At 37.1% G+C, this 20,548-nt stretch overlaps 1 protein-coding gene across 1 annotated transcript; it reads left to right on the forward strand.

The window, feature by feature from the left end:
• The first annotated feature begins 17,964 nt into the window (after window positions 1-17,964).
• Window positions 17,965-20,169, forward strand: LOC132528922 (14-3-3 protein gamma-like). The gene has a single exon (XM_060165091.1). It carries the CDS (start codon window positions 18,119-18,121, stop codon window positions 18,869-18,871), a length of 753 nt encoding a protein of 250 aa, XP_060021074.1. The 5' UTR covers window positions 17,965-18,118; the 3' UTR covers window positions 18,872-20,169.
• Window positions 20,170-20,548: the final 379 nt, after the last annotated feature.

Consider the following 20,548-nt stretch of genomic DNA (forward strand, 5'->3'; position numbering starts at 1 on the left):
AATACCTAAGAGTCAAGAGACCATTGTTTCAGGGTGCACTATGAGAAGGGATTCAGAGCACTGCCTAAATGAGCTTCAGAGATGAGGGTGAGCCACAGCTATCAGCGCAGACCACAGAGATGGGTGTGAAATGCTAAGGCTGCTGCTGCAGGCACCAAGAATCCTGCGTGCAAGCATAGGTCACTATCCACCACCACCAGGGTCCCGTGATCCAGGGACAACTTCCCCAGGAGAACACACGGCGTGCCTCAGGCTGTTGCAACATCATGCTGGCCTCTGCTGCTTCAGGCTCACCCCACATTCCATACACCTCCCTCCCCCCCGGCCTGACTGAGCCAGAGCCCCTTAATCAGCCGTTCCTTTAACTCCCTCCTGTCTGGGCAAAGAACAAACACCAGAGGGTGACCTAAATGCAGAGGCAGGGCCAAATCCAAAGCTGAACCCCAGGAGCTGTGCAAACAAAGAAGAGAAAGGGAGGTTTCTCCATGCAGCATCAGGAGCAGTGGATTAAATCTCCACAATCAACTTCATGTACCCTGCACCTGTGGAATACCTGAATAGACAACAAGACATCCAAAAATTGAGGCAGTGGACTTTGGGGGCAACTGTAGACTTGGGGTTTGCTGTAAATGACTGACTAGTTTCTGATTTTTATATTTATCTTAGCATAGTTTTTAGTGCTTATTATCATTGGTGAGTTTCTTTATTGGTTTGGTTGCTGTCTTATTTTTTTTAAAAAACTTTTTTAATTTTTTCATTTTAATAATATTCTTATTTTTTATTTTAATAAATTTGTTTATTCTATTTCACTTTATTTTATTTTTTCTTTCTTGCTTTTCCTCCATTTTCTTCTAAGCCATGTGGCTGACAGTGTCTTGGTGCTCTGGCCAGGTGTCAGGCCTGAGCCTCTTAGGTGGGAAAGGCAAGTTCAGGACATTGGACCACCAGAGACCTCCAGGCCTCATGTAATATCAGTCAGTGAGAGCTCTGCAAGAGATCTCCATCTCAATGCTAAGACCCAGCTTCACTCAATGACCAGAAAACTCCTGTGCTGGACACCCCATGACAAACAACTAGCAAAGCAGGAACACAACACAACCCATTAGCAGAGAGGCTGCCTAAAAGCATAATAAGTTCACAGATACCCCAAAACACAACACTGGACGAAGTCCTGCACACCAGAAAGACAAGATCCAGCCTCACCCACCAGCACACAGGCACGAGTCCCCTCCACCAGGAAGCTTAAACAACCCACTGAAATAACCTTACCCACTGGGGAAAGACAGGAAAAACAATAAGAACAACAAATATGCAGCCTGGGAAAAGGTGACCTCAAACACAGTAAGTTAAGCAAAATGAGAAGACAGAGAAATACACACCAGATGAAAGAGCAAGTTAAAAACCTACCAGACCAAAACAAATGAGGAGGAAATAGGCAGTCTACCTGAAAAAGAATTCAGAGTAAAAATTGTAAAGATGATCCAAAATAATGGAAATAGAAAGGAGAAAATACAAGAAATGTTTCACAAGGACCTAGAAGAATTAAAGAGCAAACAAACAATGATGAACAGCACAATAAATGAAATTAAAAATTATCTAGAAGGAATCAATAGCAGAACTGAGGCAGAAGAAAGGATAAATGACCTGGAAGACAAAATAGTGGAAATAACTGCTGCAGAGACGAATAAAGAAAAAAGAATGAAAAGAACTGAGGACAGTCTCAGAGAACTCCAGGACAATATTAACTGCACCAACATTCGAATTATAGTAGTCCCAGAAGAAGAAGACAAAAAGAAAGGGAATGAGAAAATATTGGAAGAGATTATAGTTGAAAATTTCCCTAATATGGGAAAGGAAATAGTCAAGTCCAGGAAGCACAGAGAGTCTCATACAGGATAAATCCAAGGAGAAACATGCCAAGATGCATACTAATCAAACTATTGAATACAAAGAAAACATATTAAAAGCAGCAAGGGAAAAGCAACAAATAACATACAGGGGAATCTCCATAAGGTTAACAGCAGATCTTTCAGCAGAAACTCTGCAAGCCAGAAAGGAGTGGCAGGAAATATTTAAAGTGATGAAAGGGAAAAACTACAACCAAGGTTACTGTACCCAGCAAGGATCTCATTTAGATTTGATGGAGAAATTAAAACCTTTACAGACAAGCAAAAGCTAAGAGAATCAGCACCACCAACCAGCTTTACAACAAATGCTAAAGGAATTTCTCTAGGCAAGAAACACAAGAGAAGAAAAAGATCTACAATAACAAACCCAAAACAATTAAGAAAATGGGAATAGGAACATACATATCAATAATTCCCTTAAATGTAAATAGATTCAATGCTCCAACCAAAAGTCACACTCTGGCTGAATGCATACAAAAACAAGACCCATATATATGCTGTCTACAAGAGACCCACTTCAGACCTACAGACACATACAGACTGAAAGTGAGGGAATGGAAAAAGATATTCCATGCAAATGGAAATCAAAAGAAAGCTGGAGTAGAAATTCTCATATCAGACAAAATAGACTTCAAAGCAAAGACAAGAGACAAAGAAGGACACTACATAATGATCAAGGGATCAATCCAAGAAGATGGTATAACAATTGTAAATATTTATGCACCCAACATAGGAGCACCTCAATACATAAGGCAAATGCTAATAGCCATAAAAGAGGAAATTGACAGTAACACAATAATAGTAGGGGACTTTAACACCCCACTTTCACCAATGGACAGATTATCCATAAGGAAAATATATAAGGAAACACAAAATTTAAATGACACATTAAACAAGATGGACTTAACTGATATTTATAGGACATTCCATCCAAAAACAACAGAATATACTTTCTTCTCAAGTGCTTATGGAACATTCTTCAGGATAGATCATACCTTGGGTTACAAATCAAGCTTTGGTAAATTTAAAAAAATTGAAATCATATCAAGTGTCATTTCGAACTGCAACACTATGAGACTAGATATCAATTACAGGAAAAAAAACTGTAAAAAATACAAACACATGGAAGCTAAACAATACACTACTAAATAACTAAGAGATCACTAAAGAAATGAAAGAGGAAATCAAAAAATACCTAGAAACAAATGAAAATGAAAACACTATGACCCAAAACCTATGGGATGCAGCAAAAGCAGTTCAAAGAGGGAAGTTTATAGCAATACAATCCCACTACAAGAAACAAGAAAAAACTCAAATAAACTATCTACCCTTACAGCTAAAGCAATTAGATACAGAACATCTAAAAAAGGAAGAAAAGGGGCTTCCCTGGTGGCACAGTGGTTGAGAGTCTGCCTGCCAATGCAGGGGACACGGGTTCATGCCCCGGTCTAGGAGGATCACACATGCCACGGAGCAGCTAGGTCCGTGAGCCATGGCCACTGAGCCTGCACGTCCAGAGCCTGTGCTCCATGGTGGGAGAGGCCACAACAGTTAGAGGCCCATGTACCGCAAAAAAAAAAAAAAAAAAGAAGAAGAAAACCCTATAGTAGAAAAAGGAAAGAAATCATAAAAATCAGATCAGAAATAAATGAAAAAGAAATGAAGGAACCAATAGCAAAGATCAATAAAACGAAAAGCTGGCTTTTGAGAAGTTAAACAAAATTGATAAACCAATAGCCAGACTCATCAAGAAAAAAAGGGAAGACTCAAATCACCAGAATTAGAAATTAGAAAGGAGATGTAACAACTGACCCTGCAGAAATACAAAGGATCATGAGAGATTACTACAAGCAACTATATGCCAATAAAATGGGCAACCTGGAAGAAATCGACAAATCTTAGAAAAGTGCAACCTTCTGAGACTGAACCTACAAGAAACAGAAAATATAAACAGACCAATCACAAGCACTGAAATTGAAACTGAGATTAAAAATCTTCCAACAGACAAAAGCCCAGGACCAGTAGGCTTCACAGGATAATTCTATCAAATTTTAGAGAAAAGTTACCACCTATGCTTCTCCAAATCTTCCAAAATATAGCAGAGAAAGGAACACTCTCAAACTCATTCTACAAGTTCATGATCACCCTGATACCAAAACCAGACAAAGATGTCACAAAAAGAGAAAACTATAGGCCAATATCACTGATGAACATAGATAAAAAATCCTCAACAAAATACTAGCAAACAGAATCCAAAAGCACATTAAAAGGATCATACACATGGACAAGTGGGGTTTATCCCAGAATGCAAGGATTTTTCAATATACTCAAATCAATCAATGTGATATACCATATTAACAAATTGAAGGTTAAAAACCATATGATCATCTCAATAGATGTGGAAAAAGCTATCAACAAAATTCAACACCCATTTAGGATAAAAACCCCCAAGAAAGTAGGTATAGAGGGAACTTACCTCAACATAATAAAGGCCATATATGACAAACCCACAGCCAACATTGTTCTCAATGGTGAAAAACTGAAACCATTTCCCCTAAGATCAGGAACAAGACAAGGTTGTCCACACTCACCGTTATTATTCAGCATAGTTTTGGAAGTTTTAGCCACAGAAATCAGAGAAGAAAAAGAAATAAAAGGAATCCAAATTGGAAAAGAAGAAGAAAGCTGTCACTATTTGGAGATGACCTGATACTATACATAGAGAATCCTAAAAATGCTACCAGAAAACTACTAGACCTAATCAATGAATTTGGTAAAGTAGCAGCATACAAAATTAATGCACAGAAATCTCTGGCATTCCTATACACTAATGATGAAAAATCTGAAAGTGAAATTAAGGAAACACTCCCATTTACCACTGCAACAAAAAGAATAAAATACCTAGGAATACAACTACCTAAGGAGACAAAAGACCTGTATGCACTAAACTATACTGACACTGACAAAAGAGATCAAAGATGATACAAGCAGATGGAGAGATATACCATGTTCTTGGATTGGAAGAATCAACATTGTGAAAATGACTATACTACCCAAAGCAATCTACAGATTCAATGCAATCCCTATCAAACTACCAAAGGCATTTTTCACAGAACAAGAAAAGAATTTCACAATTTGTATGGAAACACAAAAGACACAGAACAGCCAAAGCAATCTTGAGAAAGAAAAACAGAGCTGGAGGAATCAGGCTCCCTGACTTCAGACTATACTACAAAGCTACAGTAATCAAGACAGTATGGTACTGGCACAAAAACAGAAAGATAGATCAAAGGAACAGGATAGAAAGCCCAGAGATAAACCCACGCATATATGGTCACTTTATCTTTGATAAAGGAGGCAAGAATATACAGTGGAGAAAAGACAGCCTCTTCAATAAGTGGTGCTGGGAAAACTGGACAGCTACATGTAAAAGAATGAAATTAGAACACTTCCTAACACCATACACAAAAATAAACTCAAAATGGATTAAAGAACTAAATGTAACACCAGACACCATAAAACACTAAGAGGAAAACATAGGCAGAACACTCCATGACATAAATCGCAGCAAGATCCTTATTGACCCACCTCCTAGAGAAATGGATGTAAAAACAAAAATAAACAAATGGGACCTAATGAAACTTCAAAGCTTTTGCACAGCAAAGGAAACTGTAAACAAGGCAAAAAGAAAACCCTCAGAATGGAAGAAACTATTTGCACATGAAGCAATGGACAAAGGATTAATCTCCAAAATATGAAAGCAGCTCATGGAGCTCAATATCAAAAAACAAACAACGCAGTCTAAAAATGGACAGAAGACCTAAATAGACATTTCTCCAAAGAAGATATACAGATTGCCAACAAACACATGAAAGGATGCTCAACATCACTAATCATTAGAGAAATGCAAATCAAAACTACAATGAGATATCACCTCACACCAGTTAGAATGGCCATCATCAAAAAATCTACAAACAATAAATGCTGGAGAAGGTGTGGAGAAAAGGGAACCTTCTTGCCCTGTTAGTGGGAATGTAAATTGATACAGCCACTATGGAGAACAGTATGGATGTTCCTTAAGAAACTAAAATTAGACTACCATATGATCCAGCAATCCCACTACTGGGCATATACCCTGAGAAAACCATAATTCAAAAAGACACATGTACCACAATGTTCATTGAAGCACTATTTACAATAGCCAGGAAATGGAAGCAACCTAATTGTCCATCAACAGATGAAAGAATAAAGAAGATGTGGCACATATATACAATGGAATATTACTCAGCCATGAAAATAAACGAAATTGAGTTATTTGTAGTGAGGTGTGTGGACCTAGAGTCTGTAATTCAGAGTGAAGTAAGTCAGAAATATAAAAACAAATACTGTATGCTAACACATATATATGGAATCAAAAAAAAAAAAGAAAAATGTCATGAAGAGCCTAGGGGCAAGACAGGAATAAAGACGCAGACGTGCTAGAGAATGGACTTGAGGACATGGGGAGGGGAAAGCGTAAGCTGGGACAAAGTGAGAGAGTAGTAGTGTATATATGGACATATATACACTACCAAATGTAAAATAGATAGCTAGTGGGAAGCAGTTTTATAGCACAGGGAGATCAGCTCAGTGCTTTGTGACCAGCTAGAAGGGTGGAATAGGGAGTGTGGGAGGGAGGGAAGTGCAAGGCAGAAGAGATAGGGGGATATATGTATACGTAGAACTGATTCACTTTGTTATAAAGCAGAAACTAACACACCATTGTAAAGCAATTATACTCCAATAAAAATGTTAAAAAAAAAAAAAGAAAAAACGCAGACATAGAGAATGGACCTGAGGATGGGGGAGGGGATGGGTAAGCTGGGACGAAGTGAGAGAGTAGCATGGACTTATATACACTACCAAATGTAAAACAGTTAGCTAGTGGGAAGCAGCTGCATAGCACAGGGAGATCAGCTCGGTGTTTTGTGACCACCTAGAAGGGTGGGATAGGGAGCATGTGAGGGAGACTCAAGAGGGAGGGTATATGGGGATATATGTATATGTATAGCTGATTTACTTTGTTATACAGCAGCAGCTAACACAACAATTTAAAGTAATTATACTCCAATAAAGATGTTTTTTAAAAAAAAGCAGGGTTAATGTCTAACAGTTGCTACAAAGTGCTTAGAATAGCAACATGAACAAAGCAGGGTCAGAAAAAAAACTTTAAGAATGCTGAGCACCATCTTAAAGCTAATACATTTTGTTTTATTTTTGTTTTGTTTTTGGTTTTGGTTTTTGAAGTCTCTGAAACTCTCTACTGTTCACAATAGAAGAAATTTAACATACAAAAGTCAATAAAATGTTATACTATGTATAATTACATCATCTCCTAGTTTTATACATCCATTCTTATATTTTAAAAAATAAATATAGATTTTGAGGATTTGAAAGGATGGAAAGGGTCTGAATCTGCACTATTGTGGAGGATGAATATGAAAGTAAAATTTAAATGCACTTAACCGTATTGCCATTTTCTCAAATTGAAAGTGCCAAGCCCAGTCAGTGCAGAAAGGGAATAGGCTATAGGCTTACATAGAATGTTTTATCAGCCGTTTGTTTCATATAACAAGTCTGGAATTCAGTTTTCTTTAATTCAGGTATTAATTTTCATGGAGGTAAAATTTATTGAAGGTGCTGTTTTATACAAATATTAAGATCAGAGTCAAGAGATACGGTGGGTACATTGCAATAATCTTTAAAAAGGATGATATACCAACCAAGGTTCATATTTATGCCGTTTGCCTATGAAAGAACAACTCTGGAAAGCTTGTGCAAATGTCTACATATAGATAGATTGATAAATAAATATTTATATGCATAAAGGTTAAGATATACATATAGATAGGACTTATTTTATTGTTAAACATTTTTAATACCACTCTGATTATATATACATATATATTTTATTCTCAAGGAAGAGGACTCAAAGCATGACAATATAATCCGTTTTGGCACTTTTAAGTTTTTATAAACTATAAAATTAATTTGGGTAAATTGTGTAATTCAAAATTCCATGAAAGGAGTACTTTTAAAACCTTATGTTATGTCTTAGGTGGAGGAAAGACAAAATATTCTGGCCTGTTTTGAATAGCAGGAAGATAAGGAAAGTGAGAAAATAATGAAATGGAGGGAGGATTATGGTAATACTGGGATTTGTCTGCTTTTAGAAAAAAAATGACTCATAATAATGCTTCTTCTCTTTCCTGTCCACAACCCTTAATAACATTGCAAGCCAAAAACAACCAAACAAAGCACAGTTAGTGCTTTGGACCTGGCCCTTTATCCACAGTCACTCCACATAACAGGTGCCAGTTTGGGAGGAAGTTTGGGGGATCTAATATAATAATATAAACTTGTAGCCCTGTTTCATCATCCAACACCCAACTTCTGAAAAGAGGAGCTTGAACCCTTGGCTTCTATTTGCATCTTACATCACTCTCCTCAATCCTGTCTTGCTTCCCCAACACACTCACTGACTCCAAGAGTTCAGGCTCCACTCATGTCTTAACACTGCAGATAGCTCCCTCCTCCTTCCCTACCCTGAAATTTCTCTCATCAAGGTCAGTGGCCTAAATAAAAGCAATTCTAAAGGTACATATATATTTAGTTCTGATCTTCTTTGACCTTTATGCAGTTGTATCACCCTTAATTTTTCCTTCAGCAGTGCCATACTCTCCTTATTTTGTCTCCACTCCCTAAACCACTCCTTGGTTTCTTCTGTGAACTCCTTTGCCCATCCTTTAGCGAAGACATTCCTCAGACATTTTTCTGTCCTTCTATCGCCTGCCTATGTATATTTCTTGTGGGCAGTTTTATTTCCCTTCATGGTTTTAATAAGCAAATCTAGGCTGATAAAACCCTCATCTCAATGTTGCTAGTCCAGGGCTCTTTTCTGAGATCTGCCTACTGATCATCTTTACTTGGATGGTCCACAGAGATATCAAATTTAACAAATCTAATGCTGAACTCATTATCATATCATTACCCATCCCCCAATTAATCCCTTTTATATTCTCCTGGTTTATCTGTTGGCATCATATTTCATCCTATTGCTCAAGTCAGAAACCTGAGCACCATCCCAGCTCCTCCCTCACTCTTACCTCATACTTCTGATAACCAAGTTCTGGTGATTCTTCAATTCAAACACCTCTCAAATCTACCCACTTCTCTTTATCTCCACTTAAACAATCATGGTTATTTCTTCTAAAGCTCTCGTATATGTTTCTGCAATAGCCTGGCTTTTTACAATCATTCCCAGAGCAAACCTATTCCTTATTGCAGACAGAGTGACTTTTCTAAAATATTATCCTAGTCATTTCATTCTCCTGTTCAAAACCCACTATTTTTCATTCATTCACTAAACTCCTGCTTCATTTACAGACAGTGTATTGTGCCAGGCACCTTGCTGAGGACCAGGGCTACAGAGACCATAACATATTATGCTGCAAGACACAGTTTCTTTCCTGCAGCAAGACATTGGTTCTTCTTTTAAACCCAGAATCCACATTTGCAGTATCAGAATTCTTTATTGATCATAATTGTTCATTTGCCTTTTTTGAAACTTGGTGAGTGAGGTTATTCAGAATTTCTCATCCCATAAATGTTACTGATATCTATTTCCCTGATTTGCTTCTGCTTCATCTCTCAATCTCTTCCAGATTGAACCTGGACCTATTTTAAGGTCTATTAATCAAACAGTTTGAATGCCTTAGCTTGGTTGTATTCTCCAATGGTGCTCCCAGAAGTTTCCTAAATGGCATTCTCAACAAGATCCTCTTCTCAAAAATATTGTTTGGTGTTAGAGCTGCTATATCCTGGCCTGGTCTGTGAATTGCTGACTTTTCTCAGAAGGGGCTACAAATTTGTTCCTGTTTTCTCAAAGTTTTGTATCACCAATTATTTTCTAATTTCAAAATATAAAGCTTTGCCTTAATCCTCTTTCTCCTCATTTTCTTTACAGCATATATTGCTTTTGTTCAATTTTTCCTTTTTAAAACTCTCTTTTTCTCTGGTTTTTATGATACAGCATGATTTTGGACATCCTGCTAGCTGTCTCTTGGCTTATCTGTCCTTATCATTGGCCTGTGTTTTTTCTGTCACCCAATAAAAGTAACAGACCTTAACTAAAATTTGGACCAGTATTCTCTTATTTTTTTCTCTGAACATACATGACTTATTTTATATACTTTCCAAGTTTTAATGATCATTTCTAGATGTTTCCTTTTAGTTCCAGAATCACTGATGCTCAATTCTTGAGCTAAAGGTCTTCTCCAAATTATGCTAGAGGTCTTCTGTGTCTGAAATGCATGGTGCCCCTCTTTGTTAATCCCCTTCATAACTTCTTTCTTTTCCTGTGGACTGTACTTCTGTTACTGTTGGATGAAATAATATGTGTAAATGGCATACCTGTGGATGGCACACAGTAAGGCTCAGTATTCATTCATCCCTTCTTCCTCACTATCTCAGTTTGAAACGGTGCATTTTGCTTCTACTTCTTAGAAGGTAAGTGCATGAAAGTGGCAATTTTCATGGAGTGTACACCATTTTAATCTCACTGTCCTGCCCTAATAAAGCACTCCTTTCTATTGTTTAGATAATCACAACTTTCTAACTAGCCTCCTCATTCTACTTTATCCAGCACTCTATTTCCAGATAAAATTCCTATGTCACAGCCTTAATCACCTGATTAACCTGTTCAGATACCTTCGATGGCTTCCCAACGTCTGCTATTAACTTTGAGCTTATGAAGGTACAGAATGATACTCACACGCCTTTTGGTGACCCTAAGTATTCAACTCAGTGTGTTGGGTTACTCAGGTGACAGGAAACATGGCAAAAATCCTACAGGTATAAAGTTAATCTTCAAAGCATATAGCACTTGAACAAGTATTACATGCCTGCTTTCTATTTTTCTTCTTTCTTAATGTTAATTCCAAAGTAGATTTTAGTTATTTATTTTTTGGTTTTAAGCTCCTCACATTATAGTTAAAATTCCTATTCCACACACTTGCCTATGTAATTCATCTATCATAAAGTGAATGCAACAGAGAGTATGATTATAGACGAATGTGATTGTTCCAATCAAGGAAAGAACATATTCTCCTTGCTTTTACTTATACAATATACATAAAATACATTTATCTTTAAGACTCAGAAGGCAGTTTAGAAACAACTCTATTTAGAATCACTTGAATAACTCACAGTTCTCTATAACATCTACATTATATTATTTTACAGATAAAACATAAATATGAGAAAAATGTTAGAGGTGATATTAGTATTAATATTCCAATTTCCAGCTATCCAAGTTTCTTCTCAAGCAAACTTACTTTAACATATAAAAGTATACACAGGCTTTCCTGAGAAATCTGAGGCATCAGCAGCCCTTGAGACTTCCGTTCTAACCATCCTCTGACATTTGCCGTGTAACTCCATCCAAACTGCTATATGTGTATATCCCTAATTATGTCCTAATTTAGAAAGCAGTCTACTCTTTCAATATTACTGAAGAATGTTGAGAAGACCAATAGAATGCATACAAAGTAGTCTAAGATGAGGGATAAAGACCTCAAATGAAGAAAATATGTATTTAATTTATTTACCAAAGGAATTTCATTGCTTTTTCTCCCACTGCTACCTTACACTTTCTTGGTGCTATAGAGGCCACTCCCAAAGGGAAAGAAAAACACTCCCCCAACCACCTCCATGTTCACATCTTTCCTCGAATACATAGCGGTTGAGGTGGAGGGAGAAGATAAGGAACATTTATATTGTTTTTGCAACCACTAAAAATCTCTATAAAATTGTTATATTTAAATAATTAGTATTATTAAATAATAACAACTTATTCTATATTTTATTTTCAGTCACCTATGCTAGAACTCCACCACCCACCCAAGCCAATTTTGATTTTACAATTGGACATTCTCCTCCTGGGATAGTGCTCTAGGCAGCCTCATCCCATAGTTGCCCATCCTGCTTATGAACGCTGCAGGTCAGATGCTCACCAAAACAGAAGTGCAAACCTTTCTTACTTATTACAATTATATTAACTAATCCCAAATTAAGGACTTTCCACAGCAACATAGATTAGTTAAATATTCTTACATTTCTTATTTATGAACTGTCTAAACTCTATATCCTCTTAAATATACAGAGTTTCCCATCTCTAGCAGAATACATACAAGAATAATAATATAAAATAAATAACACTAGACATTGACTTTAGCTTAGTTGAAAATAAAGCTGCTCAGTTAACTATACTAAAGCCAATGTGAGAAATGTACATTCAAGGCAAGACTACAGGGAGTCAAGCTGGTGAAGAGGAAAAGATTCTGGTTTGTAGCCCATAAGTGATTTCAGCCAAGTTTCTAATATGTTCTAACTGTGATTCTGAGTAAGTCAACAAGATTTCACAGGTAACATTTTTTTTTTAGCTATACTACATTGAGATTTATTTCTAATGTGATTTCCTATTAGAATAACGTACAAGTCTAAGGGTTTCATGAGACCCTATTGGATATCTTTTCCAAGTTTCCCTTGGAGCAAGTTTCCTCAGTATGTCACAAAATATTTTATCGACAAATGAAAATGCACTGAGACTTCTGACTTGACAAGCAAAGCAAGATTCAACTCATGGGATTGGAAAACAATTAATTAAAATTGAAACCCTAATAAGGAAGTTTCCATACCATTAGTTTCATAATGCACCTGCCTTGGCTTATTTCACTGTCACTAGTAAAATATAATTGCTTCATATTTCATATTTATTATTTTGTACACAGCATGTGCTTTAGATTATCCAGTATATCTCAAGTAATATAAAAAGCATTAATTAAGCCAAGCCAGTCTCATCTCTTTTGCATAGTCTCTGATCATCTCCTTTTATACCCACTTTTTGGAAATTCTTGTGATTATATTTTTAATTATATGTTATCTCTTAAGCCTTTATGACAGCATCTAGCTTCTAAATTGTCAGTTTGAACCTTGAAATGCAAATTGGCATAAACTACATTAAAAATTATTTTCATGGCTTCAATATCCAAAGTTCTGACTACATACAGATATATAGTTAATAAATCTAATGGCAATATTTTATAAAAATTTTGAAATAGAAAATTTCTGGTTTTATTTTTATATACTTTTTCAGACAAATTTAATTCTTCTAGCACAAGTTTTATTTCCAGTTCCAAATAATATCACACCTAAGTAGCTCAAAAGAATCTTAATTCCTCCGAAAATTTTCTGAAAAAAAAACAGGCCAGAGAGCTATTGCTTTTCTAAATGGCAGACTTGGCGAATCTGCCTCTCCAGAATGATTGGGGCTGCAAAGACTGCCAATGTGTTCTACAAGGGACCCTCTCTCCAGGTAACTTTGACATCCTTTGTGGTGCTAAACGAATTTGATTGCTTCATAAAGAATGATTTGTTAATATTTATTGAAATTCAAAGCTTGGCTTACCTAAGGCTATAGGGTTTCTCCAAACTTGACAGGATTATGGTTTCAGTTTCACAACCTCTAAAAAGAATGCTGTACCAGAGTACAAAATAATCTGGCAGAACTCTCTTCTCACTTCTCTGCAGTACAATTCTGAAACCCTTGTGTCTTATCCTCTCGATATATAGTTCTCTCTCTCTTTTTTTTTCCAACTAGCATTGTGTCAAAGAGATATTTACAGACAACTAGTTAAGATAACAGGCTAAGGATGAAACCTTTCCTAGAGGTATATCTCTACAAATATCAAAATTTATTATTGTCTTAAAAATATCTAAACACAGTCCAGGACCAGGACCACGGTGATAAAAATAAGGCACTTGCCCCAGTGCAAAATTTAAAGGGAACCTCCCAAAATTAGCAATCAAGATAAGTAACATTTTAATGTAATAGTCTAAAACATCAAAATTAATGCAAAAATCCATGATGAACAAAATATTAAATTTTTAAATAAAGATCTTAGACACTATATCTAGCTAAATAAGTCCTTATACTTGCCACTTGTTTCATTTTAATTGGTTAATTACAGAGTAACTACAGTTCAATACATAAATGTTGGTACAAATATCATTAAACACTAAATCTACAATTTTATTCTTTGTCCTCCTTATAAATGGAATTTTAATTGTTGGCCATGGGCAAATGTGAGATGCACTTTATACTCTGCTGTTGTTTCCAAAAAAATCACAATTCTTTGTGATATTGAATAGTACTAAAATCATGTTTACTAGGTGGTCCAAATTAGTATAATGTTATCCTCCCATTTTTAATAATAATCAAGTTGTGCATGTGCTTGAGATAAAGATATAAATTATAACTACTTAATTTCACCTGATGGACTTATTATACTTATTTTAGTTTTAAGTTTTTTAACAAACATTTTGAGTTCACAAATAAAAATAACAATAATAATTTTTTTATACTTCCACACAGAAGCACTACAGTAAATATGACTTTGTAATTTACAAATAATAAGTCACAACTAGAGGACCCTGACATGATCTCAGACCCTTTGTTGATGCTGCTTTTGGAGGAGTGGCTCACACTGACCATCATAGCACACTGTTTTGGGAAAGACCACCAGAGCTTGTATAGTTACATATAAAGAACACAGCCTGGGCTTCCCTGGTGGCGCAGTGGTTGAGGGTCCGCCTGCCGATGCAGGGGACACAGGTTCGTACCCCGGTCGGGGAAGATCCATGCCACGGAGCGGCTGGGCCCGTGAGCCATGGCCGCTGAGCCTGTGTGTCCGGAGCCTGTGCTCTGCAACGGGAGAGGCCACAGCAGTGAGAGGCCCACGTATCGCAAAAAAAAAAAAAAAAAAAAAAGAACACAGCCTTATGTATAATAATATCAAAATAGACAGTCCTTGATAGCAACAAGCATCAAAGTTTCAATTATTTAAAATTTGAGAAAAAAAGTAGACAAAGGGCACCATAGAGATATTTTCTTGCTGAAGATCCACTTCCTTGTGTAAGTTTCTGATTTTGCTTTGAACAGAGGGGGCAGCCTTTCAACTGACATAATGAAAACACTGCTGCAGAAACGAGAGGTCAACCTGTGTGCAATTGCAGTTCACCCAGAAAGAATGCTAATTCTTGGCTTCAGTGCTTTCTTTAACGAAATTATTCAGGCCTTTCTGTGGCATGGAACACTGTGATTAGCCAGGAACTGTTGGAGATGAAAATAACCTTTCTTTGTTATAACCCCAAACATGTAGTACTCTTTTCAATCTCATCGGAGACCTTTGTACCTAGTTAAAAAAAAAAAAAGTCAGGTATGGGGTGGGATGGTGGAATCAATCATGTCATAGCTATTTTCTTTAAAGGATACAATTTTCTAATTTAGTATGTGTTCACAAGGGATTTGCAAAAGCAGCATGAGCAAGTGCTTTAATAAAAATATGATATCGTTTTGAAATTGCTCAGGTGTGGTCAAAGTACTCTGGACATATAAGAAGAGGAGCTGATCTGAGGGCCCACTCTACCCTTATGAGCTGTAAAACATTGACTTCTCATTTGAAGTGTCCTTTTCCATAAAACGGCATTACTAATTCCCATGTCACCAAATTGTAGTAAGAATTAGTTACAAGATAACTACAAATAATTTGTAAATTACGAAATGTTACACAAATGTCATGAGGAATTTAAAAGATAACAAAATAGAAGAAGAATATGAAGTAAGATTGTAAAGCCAATCTCCATTTGTAGTAAAAAGAGAATTAATTTTAAAATCATTGTTATCAGTCTACAGAAGTATAAAATGTTAAATTAAGATACTGCAATGAAGTCATTTCTTACATTAAGATTTTCCCTCCTAGGAACATGAATTCAAAGATTGAAGAACTATTAATGATTCTTACAATTTACTAGGTTAGGAAAGTCACTTCATTAAGAAAAAACACTTTAAAAGTTATTTTCAGTTAAAAAAAACAGGAAAAAAATAGAAAAGTGAATGGAAAATTATCTTAGTTTGATAATTAGTTATCTTAGTATGGTAACTTTCCAAGTAGTATTTAAGTAACATGAAAAGAATAGACACTAAAAATAAAACAATTCCATTATTAGGGAATACTTGAAGAGTAAACATTTTACATCATAGTACTACTTGACCACTAGTAATTACCAGAGTAGATATTATGTAAAATTAAATAGAAATTTCCAAATACTCTGATTGAGTATATTAAAAATATACAGTTTCTTGCATCACTACATTTGCTTTCCTTAAAACAACTTTATAAAACACAGACAAGTTTTGTATGGCAAAAGAATTTTGAATAAAGCATATAAAATTCTTAAAGTTTATTTTTTATCTTGATTATTTTTTCTTTATTCTACTAACTCTCCCTGAGAAATGTTACCTACTCTGGGTTTCCTTTAATATTAACGTATGATTTTCAACTCTATTTCCATTCCCAATCTCTTCTGAAGTCCACATTCCTATTTTCAACTATCTGCTGGACATTATACTTGGATATGTACCACAAACCCTTTAGCCTGTTCCAAAACAAACTTGTCATCTCCCACTCTATGCCATGTGCTTCTGTCCCTATATTTCTATCTGATTGAAAATAACTGCTAGCCACACAGTGATTTATGTCTAAAATGTGGCAGTCGCAACCTTGCGTGACCTCAGACCTACCTGATCTGCCATCAGATTAAATGGATTCTACTTCTAAAACATTTGTCATATTGGACTTCATTCCCACTCTCCAAATACTCATCCTCTCAGCCATGTAGCATACTCTACTATAGTGTTTCTCTGTTTAGCAATGCTCTGTTGAGGTTTACAGGATAAGTTGAGAAGGAGAATCCACTCAAAGATTCCAGGAAATTTAGTATTACTACCCCTTACTAAATGCTTGTAACACCCTATAGTCATTGGCATGACCAACCTCCCTATCACACACATTTCTACATATCTCAGAGGGTGATTGTACAGTTCTCTAAATATCCCATTAAATGTCCTACCTCTGAGTCTTTAGAACCTACTCGTCAGTGCCTTTGGGAACCTCTTTCCTCCAACATCTGTCTAGAAAACTGCCAGGTACTTCTCAAGCCTCAGCCTGCAGGACATTTCCTTCTCTGAAAGCTTCCCTGAGCTAAATTGGTCATGCACATCTCCATCTTCTATAGAATGGGATATATTTTTAGCATAGGACTTGCAAAATTTTATTTTAATTTTTTTGCACGTCTTATTCCCTTCAAAACTATGAGCTTAAGGTATAAGGTATAAACTATAGTTTTTAATCTTCCATTCATTCTTTCATGATTAAATAATGTTATAAATTTTCTATTGGAAAAAAATATAGATAAATGTTATATAAGCTTTTGCTAACTGTTCTTGTTAAGGTTACCAAGCATCTCCAGTTATCAAAACCAATAGTCACTTTTCTATTCTCATACTACTTAACCTCCTGGGAGCATTCAACAAAGTTAACCACTTCATCTTAAAAACACATTTTTCCTTGACTCTATTAGCCAAACTCTTATGGTTTTCCTTTTGCTCTGCTAACTACTTCTTCTTGCTCTCCTTTGATGGTTCTTTCTTCTTATTCTATCTCTGAAGATGGAATGCTTTAGGATTCTTCTCTGACTAAACACTCCCACAACATGACCTCTTTAAATCCATGCTGCTAAGGATCATTTATATGACTCCTTAATCTATATATCCATTTCCATCTTTACCCCTGAGCTCTGAACTCCTACTGCTGTGGATGGACTTTTTCACTTGGATGTCAATTAAGCATCTGAACTCAGCATGGCCAAAATTAACATATTCTTCCAACTAGTTCCTTTTGAGTCTTCTCCTCAGGAAATATAATCACCATTCATACTCTGGCTCAAACCATAAAACAAGAATCTAGTTACTCTAGATTCCTTTATTAACTCTAGTCTCCCCATACACAATCTATTATCAAGTCTTGTTAGCAATATCCTCAGTTGACCTAATATCTTAATATATATAAAAGTGTACTGCAGACAGCAGCCGCAGCCACCTCGCGCCCGGTCCCGCGGTCGCAGCTCGAGCCGCAGCCTTCGCGCCGTCGCCACAGCCCCTCGCTTCGTGGGTCGGTCCTTCCGGCACACGGGCTCCAGCCGCGCCCGCAGCCGCCCTCCGAGCCCTTCAGGCCGCCCTGGTCTCCTCGCCCGGCCCGACCCAGCCCGTGAAGATGGTGGACCGCGAGCAACTGGTGCAGAAAGCCCGGCTGGCGGAGCAGGCGGAGCAGGCGGAGCGCTACGACGACATGGCCGCGGCCATGAAGAACGTGACAGAGCTGAATGAGCCACTGTCCAATGAAGAAAGAAACCTTCTCTCTGTGGCCTACAAGAATGTAGTTGGGGCACGCCGTTCTTCCTGGAGGGTCATCAGTAGCATTGAGCAGAAGACATCTGCAGATGGTAATGAGAAGAAGATAGAGATGGTCCGTGCTTACCGTGAAAAAATAGAGAAGGAATTGGAGGCCGTATGTCAGGATGTGCTGAGCCTGCTGGATAACTACCTGATCAAAAATTGCAGTGAGACCCAGTATGAGAGCAAAGTGTTTTATCTGAAGATGAAAGGGGACTATTACCGCTACCTGGCTGAAGTCGCCACTGGAGAGAAGAGGGCGACCGTCGTGGAGTCATCTGAGAAGGCCTACAGCGAAGCCCATGAGATTAGCAAGGAGCACATGCAGCCCACTCACCCCATTAGATTAGGCCTGGCCCTTAACTACTCCGTTTTCTACTATGAGATCCAGAACGCCCCAGAGCAAGCCTGCCACTTGGCCAAGACCACTTTTGATGACGCCATTGCTGAGCTCGACACTCTCAACGAGGACTCCTACAAGGACTCCACGCTCATCATGCAGCTCCTCCGAGACAACCTCACGCTCTGGACAAGCGATCAGCAAGACGACGACGGTGGAGAAGGCAATAATTAAGGCCCCCAGGTGGACTGGCAGCACACGCTGATGCTACTACTGCAGTCTTTATTTTTTTCCCATGAGTTGGGGGTCGGGTGGGGGAGGGAAAGGGAGCGATGACCTTCCTAGGGAGAAACCCACGACCTGTCCTGTCTTTGATCGCCTCTTTGACATTTTTGCCAAAATACCACTAGTGGAAAGTCAGGCTAGCTGTGCTGGTATTGGAATAGCAGCCTCACACTGGCATATGGACTGTTCTGTAGATTAATGCAAGTGGAGCTGTCCTTAATTTAACTTATTGCTAGAAAATAGGGTTTTAAGATGAAAAGAAAACTTAAACGGAATAGCCCTCATTCAATAAGTTCTGTGGTTCCAATAAGGATTTTTATGTACATATGCTCTTGTCTTTTAAGTTCTGGGTACTTTCTAGCTCATCTGTTTTAGCTGTGCATTTTGTTTTTCAGGGTGTACTCTACCAGACATGGAATAGTTAAAATCCCAAGCTGATAGACTTAGAACATAAGGTATATTTATCCTTGTGGTTTAGGCCTTGCCAGTTTTCAGAAGCTTCTGATTAGTTGACAGTATTAACACTAAATTGCAGTTTACAGTATTTCTACATTACAGCCATATGTGACATCAAGCCATTGTGATTGTGTGTTTTTCTTATTTTGGCTTTTACATCCTTATTCAGCCTCATCCAGGTTGGTTTTGCTGTTATCTGTCTCCTAGGCCAAAAGGCTTGCCTGAGGAGAATCAAAGCTACTTTAGGTTTTGTTGAATAGGTGCTTGGCAGATGGCTGTGGGATTTTTGTCCTTCTTTCTTCTTAACTTAAATCCACCACAAAAATGATTAATCACTTTAATAGAAACGTTAAACACCACAAAAATAGAGAAAATTCAGGTCTGTATGTCATTTACTGTGCTGATATTTCCAGAGAAATCCTGATTTTTTTCAGCCGCCATAGCTTCTTCCTCAGGGACTGCACTGCTGTCTCACTCCTCACTTGAGTCTTCCGTACTGTACCTTGTGCCCAGGGCATGCACTCGGGTGGGTTGAAAAGCTGTTGGGTTGTAGAAGTTGGCGGTCGTTTTGAGAAAGTTTGTGGTGCAGTGTGTGAAAATTCAGGTGCTAGGAGCTTACTGGTAGAAAAATCCTAAAGGAAGAGCTCTATTTGTAAACATTCTGTCCAGTTTCAGGAGCCTCGTGTGTCAGTTTTTCCTCCCTGAAAACACTCCTTCCCCAAATAATCATTGTAGGAAAATAAACTAAAATCATTATCAGATAATAAATATTTAACTCCTATTTGACCAAAAAAAAAAAAAAAACAAACAAAAAAAAGTGTACTGCATGTTATATTTATGTGTGACCTAAAGTATATAGTATGAAACACCACACCTAGTTACTGTAAATATACATTCTTTTCAAGTGCTTATGGAACGTTTAAAAACATTGTTCTTATGTTGGACCATAAAGCAAGACTCACAAGTCAATTAGAGTGTGTTCTCTAATCTCAATGGAAGTTTAACAAAAAGGTGTCTAAAGAACCCTCAACTGTTGAGGAGTTAAGCAGTATGCTGCTAAATAATCCATGCTTCAAAGAAGAAATTAAACAATTCCTGGAAGTGTATCATTTCATAAAGAAAGATTATAAGGGATATTTCTGAGATGTTTCTAACTGTAAGCTTGTTCGT

Source organism: Lagenorhynchus albirostris, chromosome 11 (assembly GCF_949774975.1).
Source record: "Lagenorhynchus albirostris chromosome 11, mLagAlb1.1, whole genome shotgun sequence".
NCBI lineage: Eukaryota > Metazoa > Chordata > Mammalia > Artiodactyla > Delphinidae > Lagenorhynchus > Lagenorhynchus albirostris.

Coding starts and splice junctions, on each gene's coding strand:
- LOC132528922 (XM_060165091.1), top strand. CDS start 18,119: ATGGTGGACCGCGAGCAACTGGTGCAGAAAGCCCGGCTGGCGGAGCAG.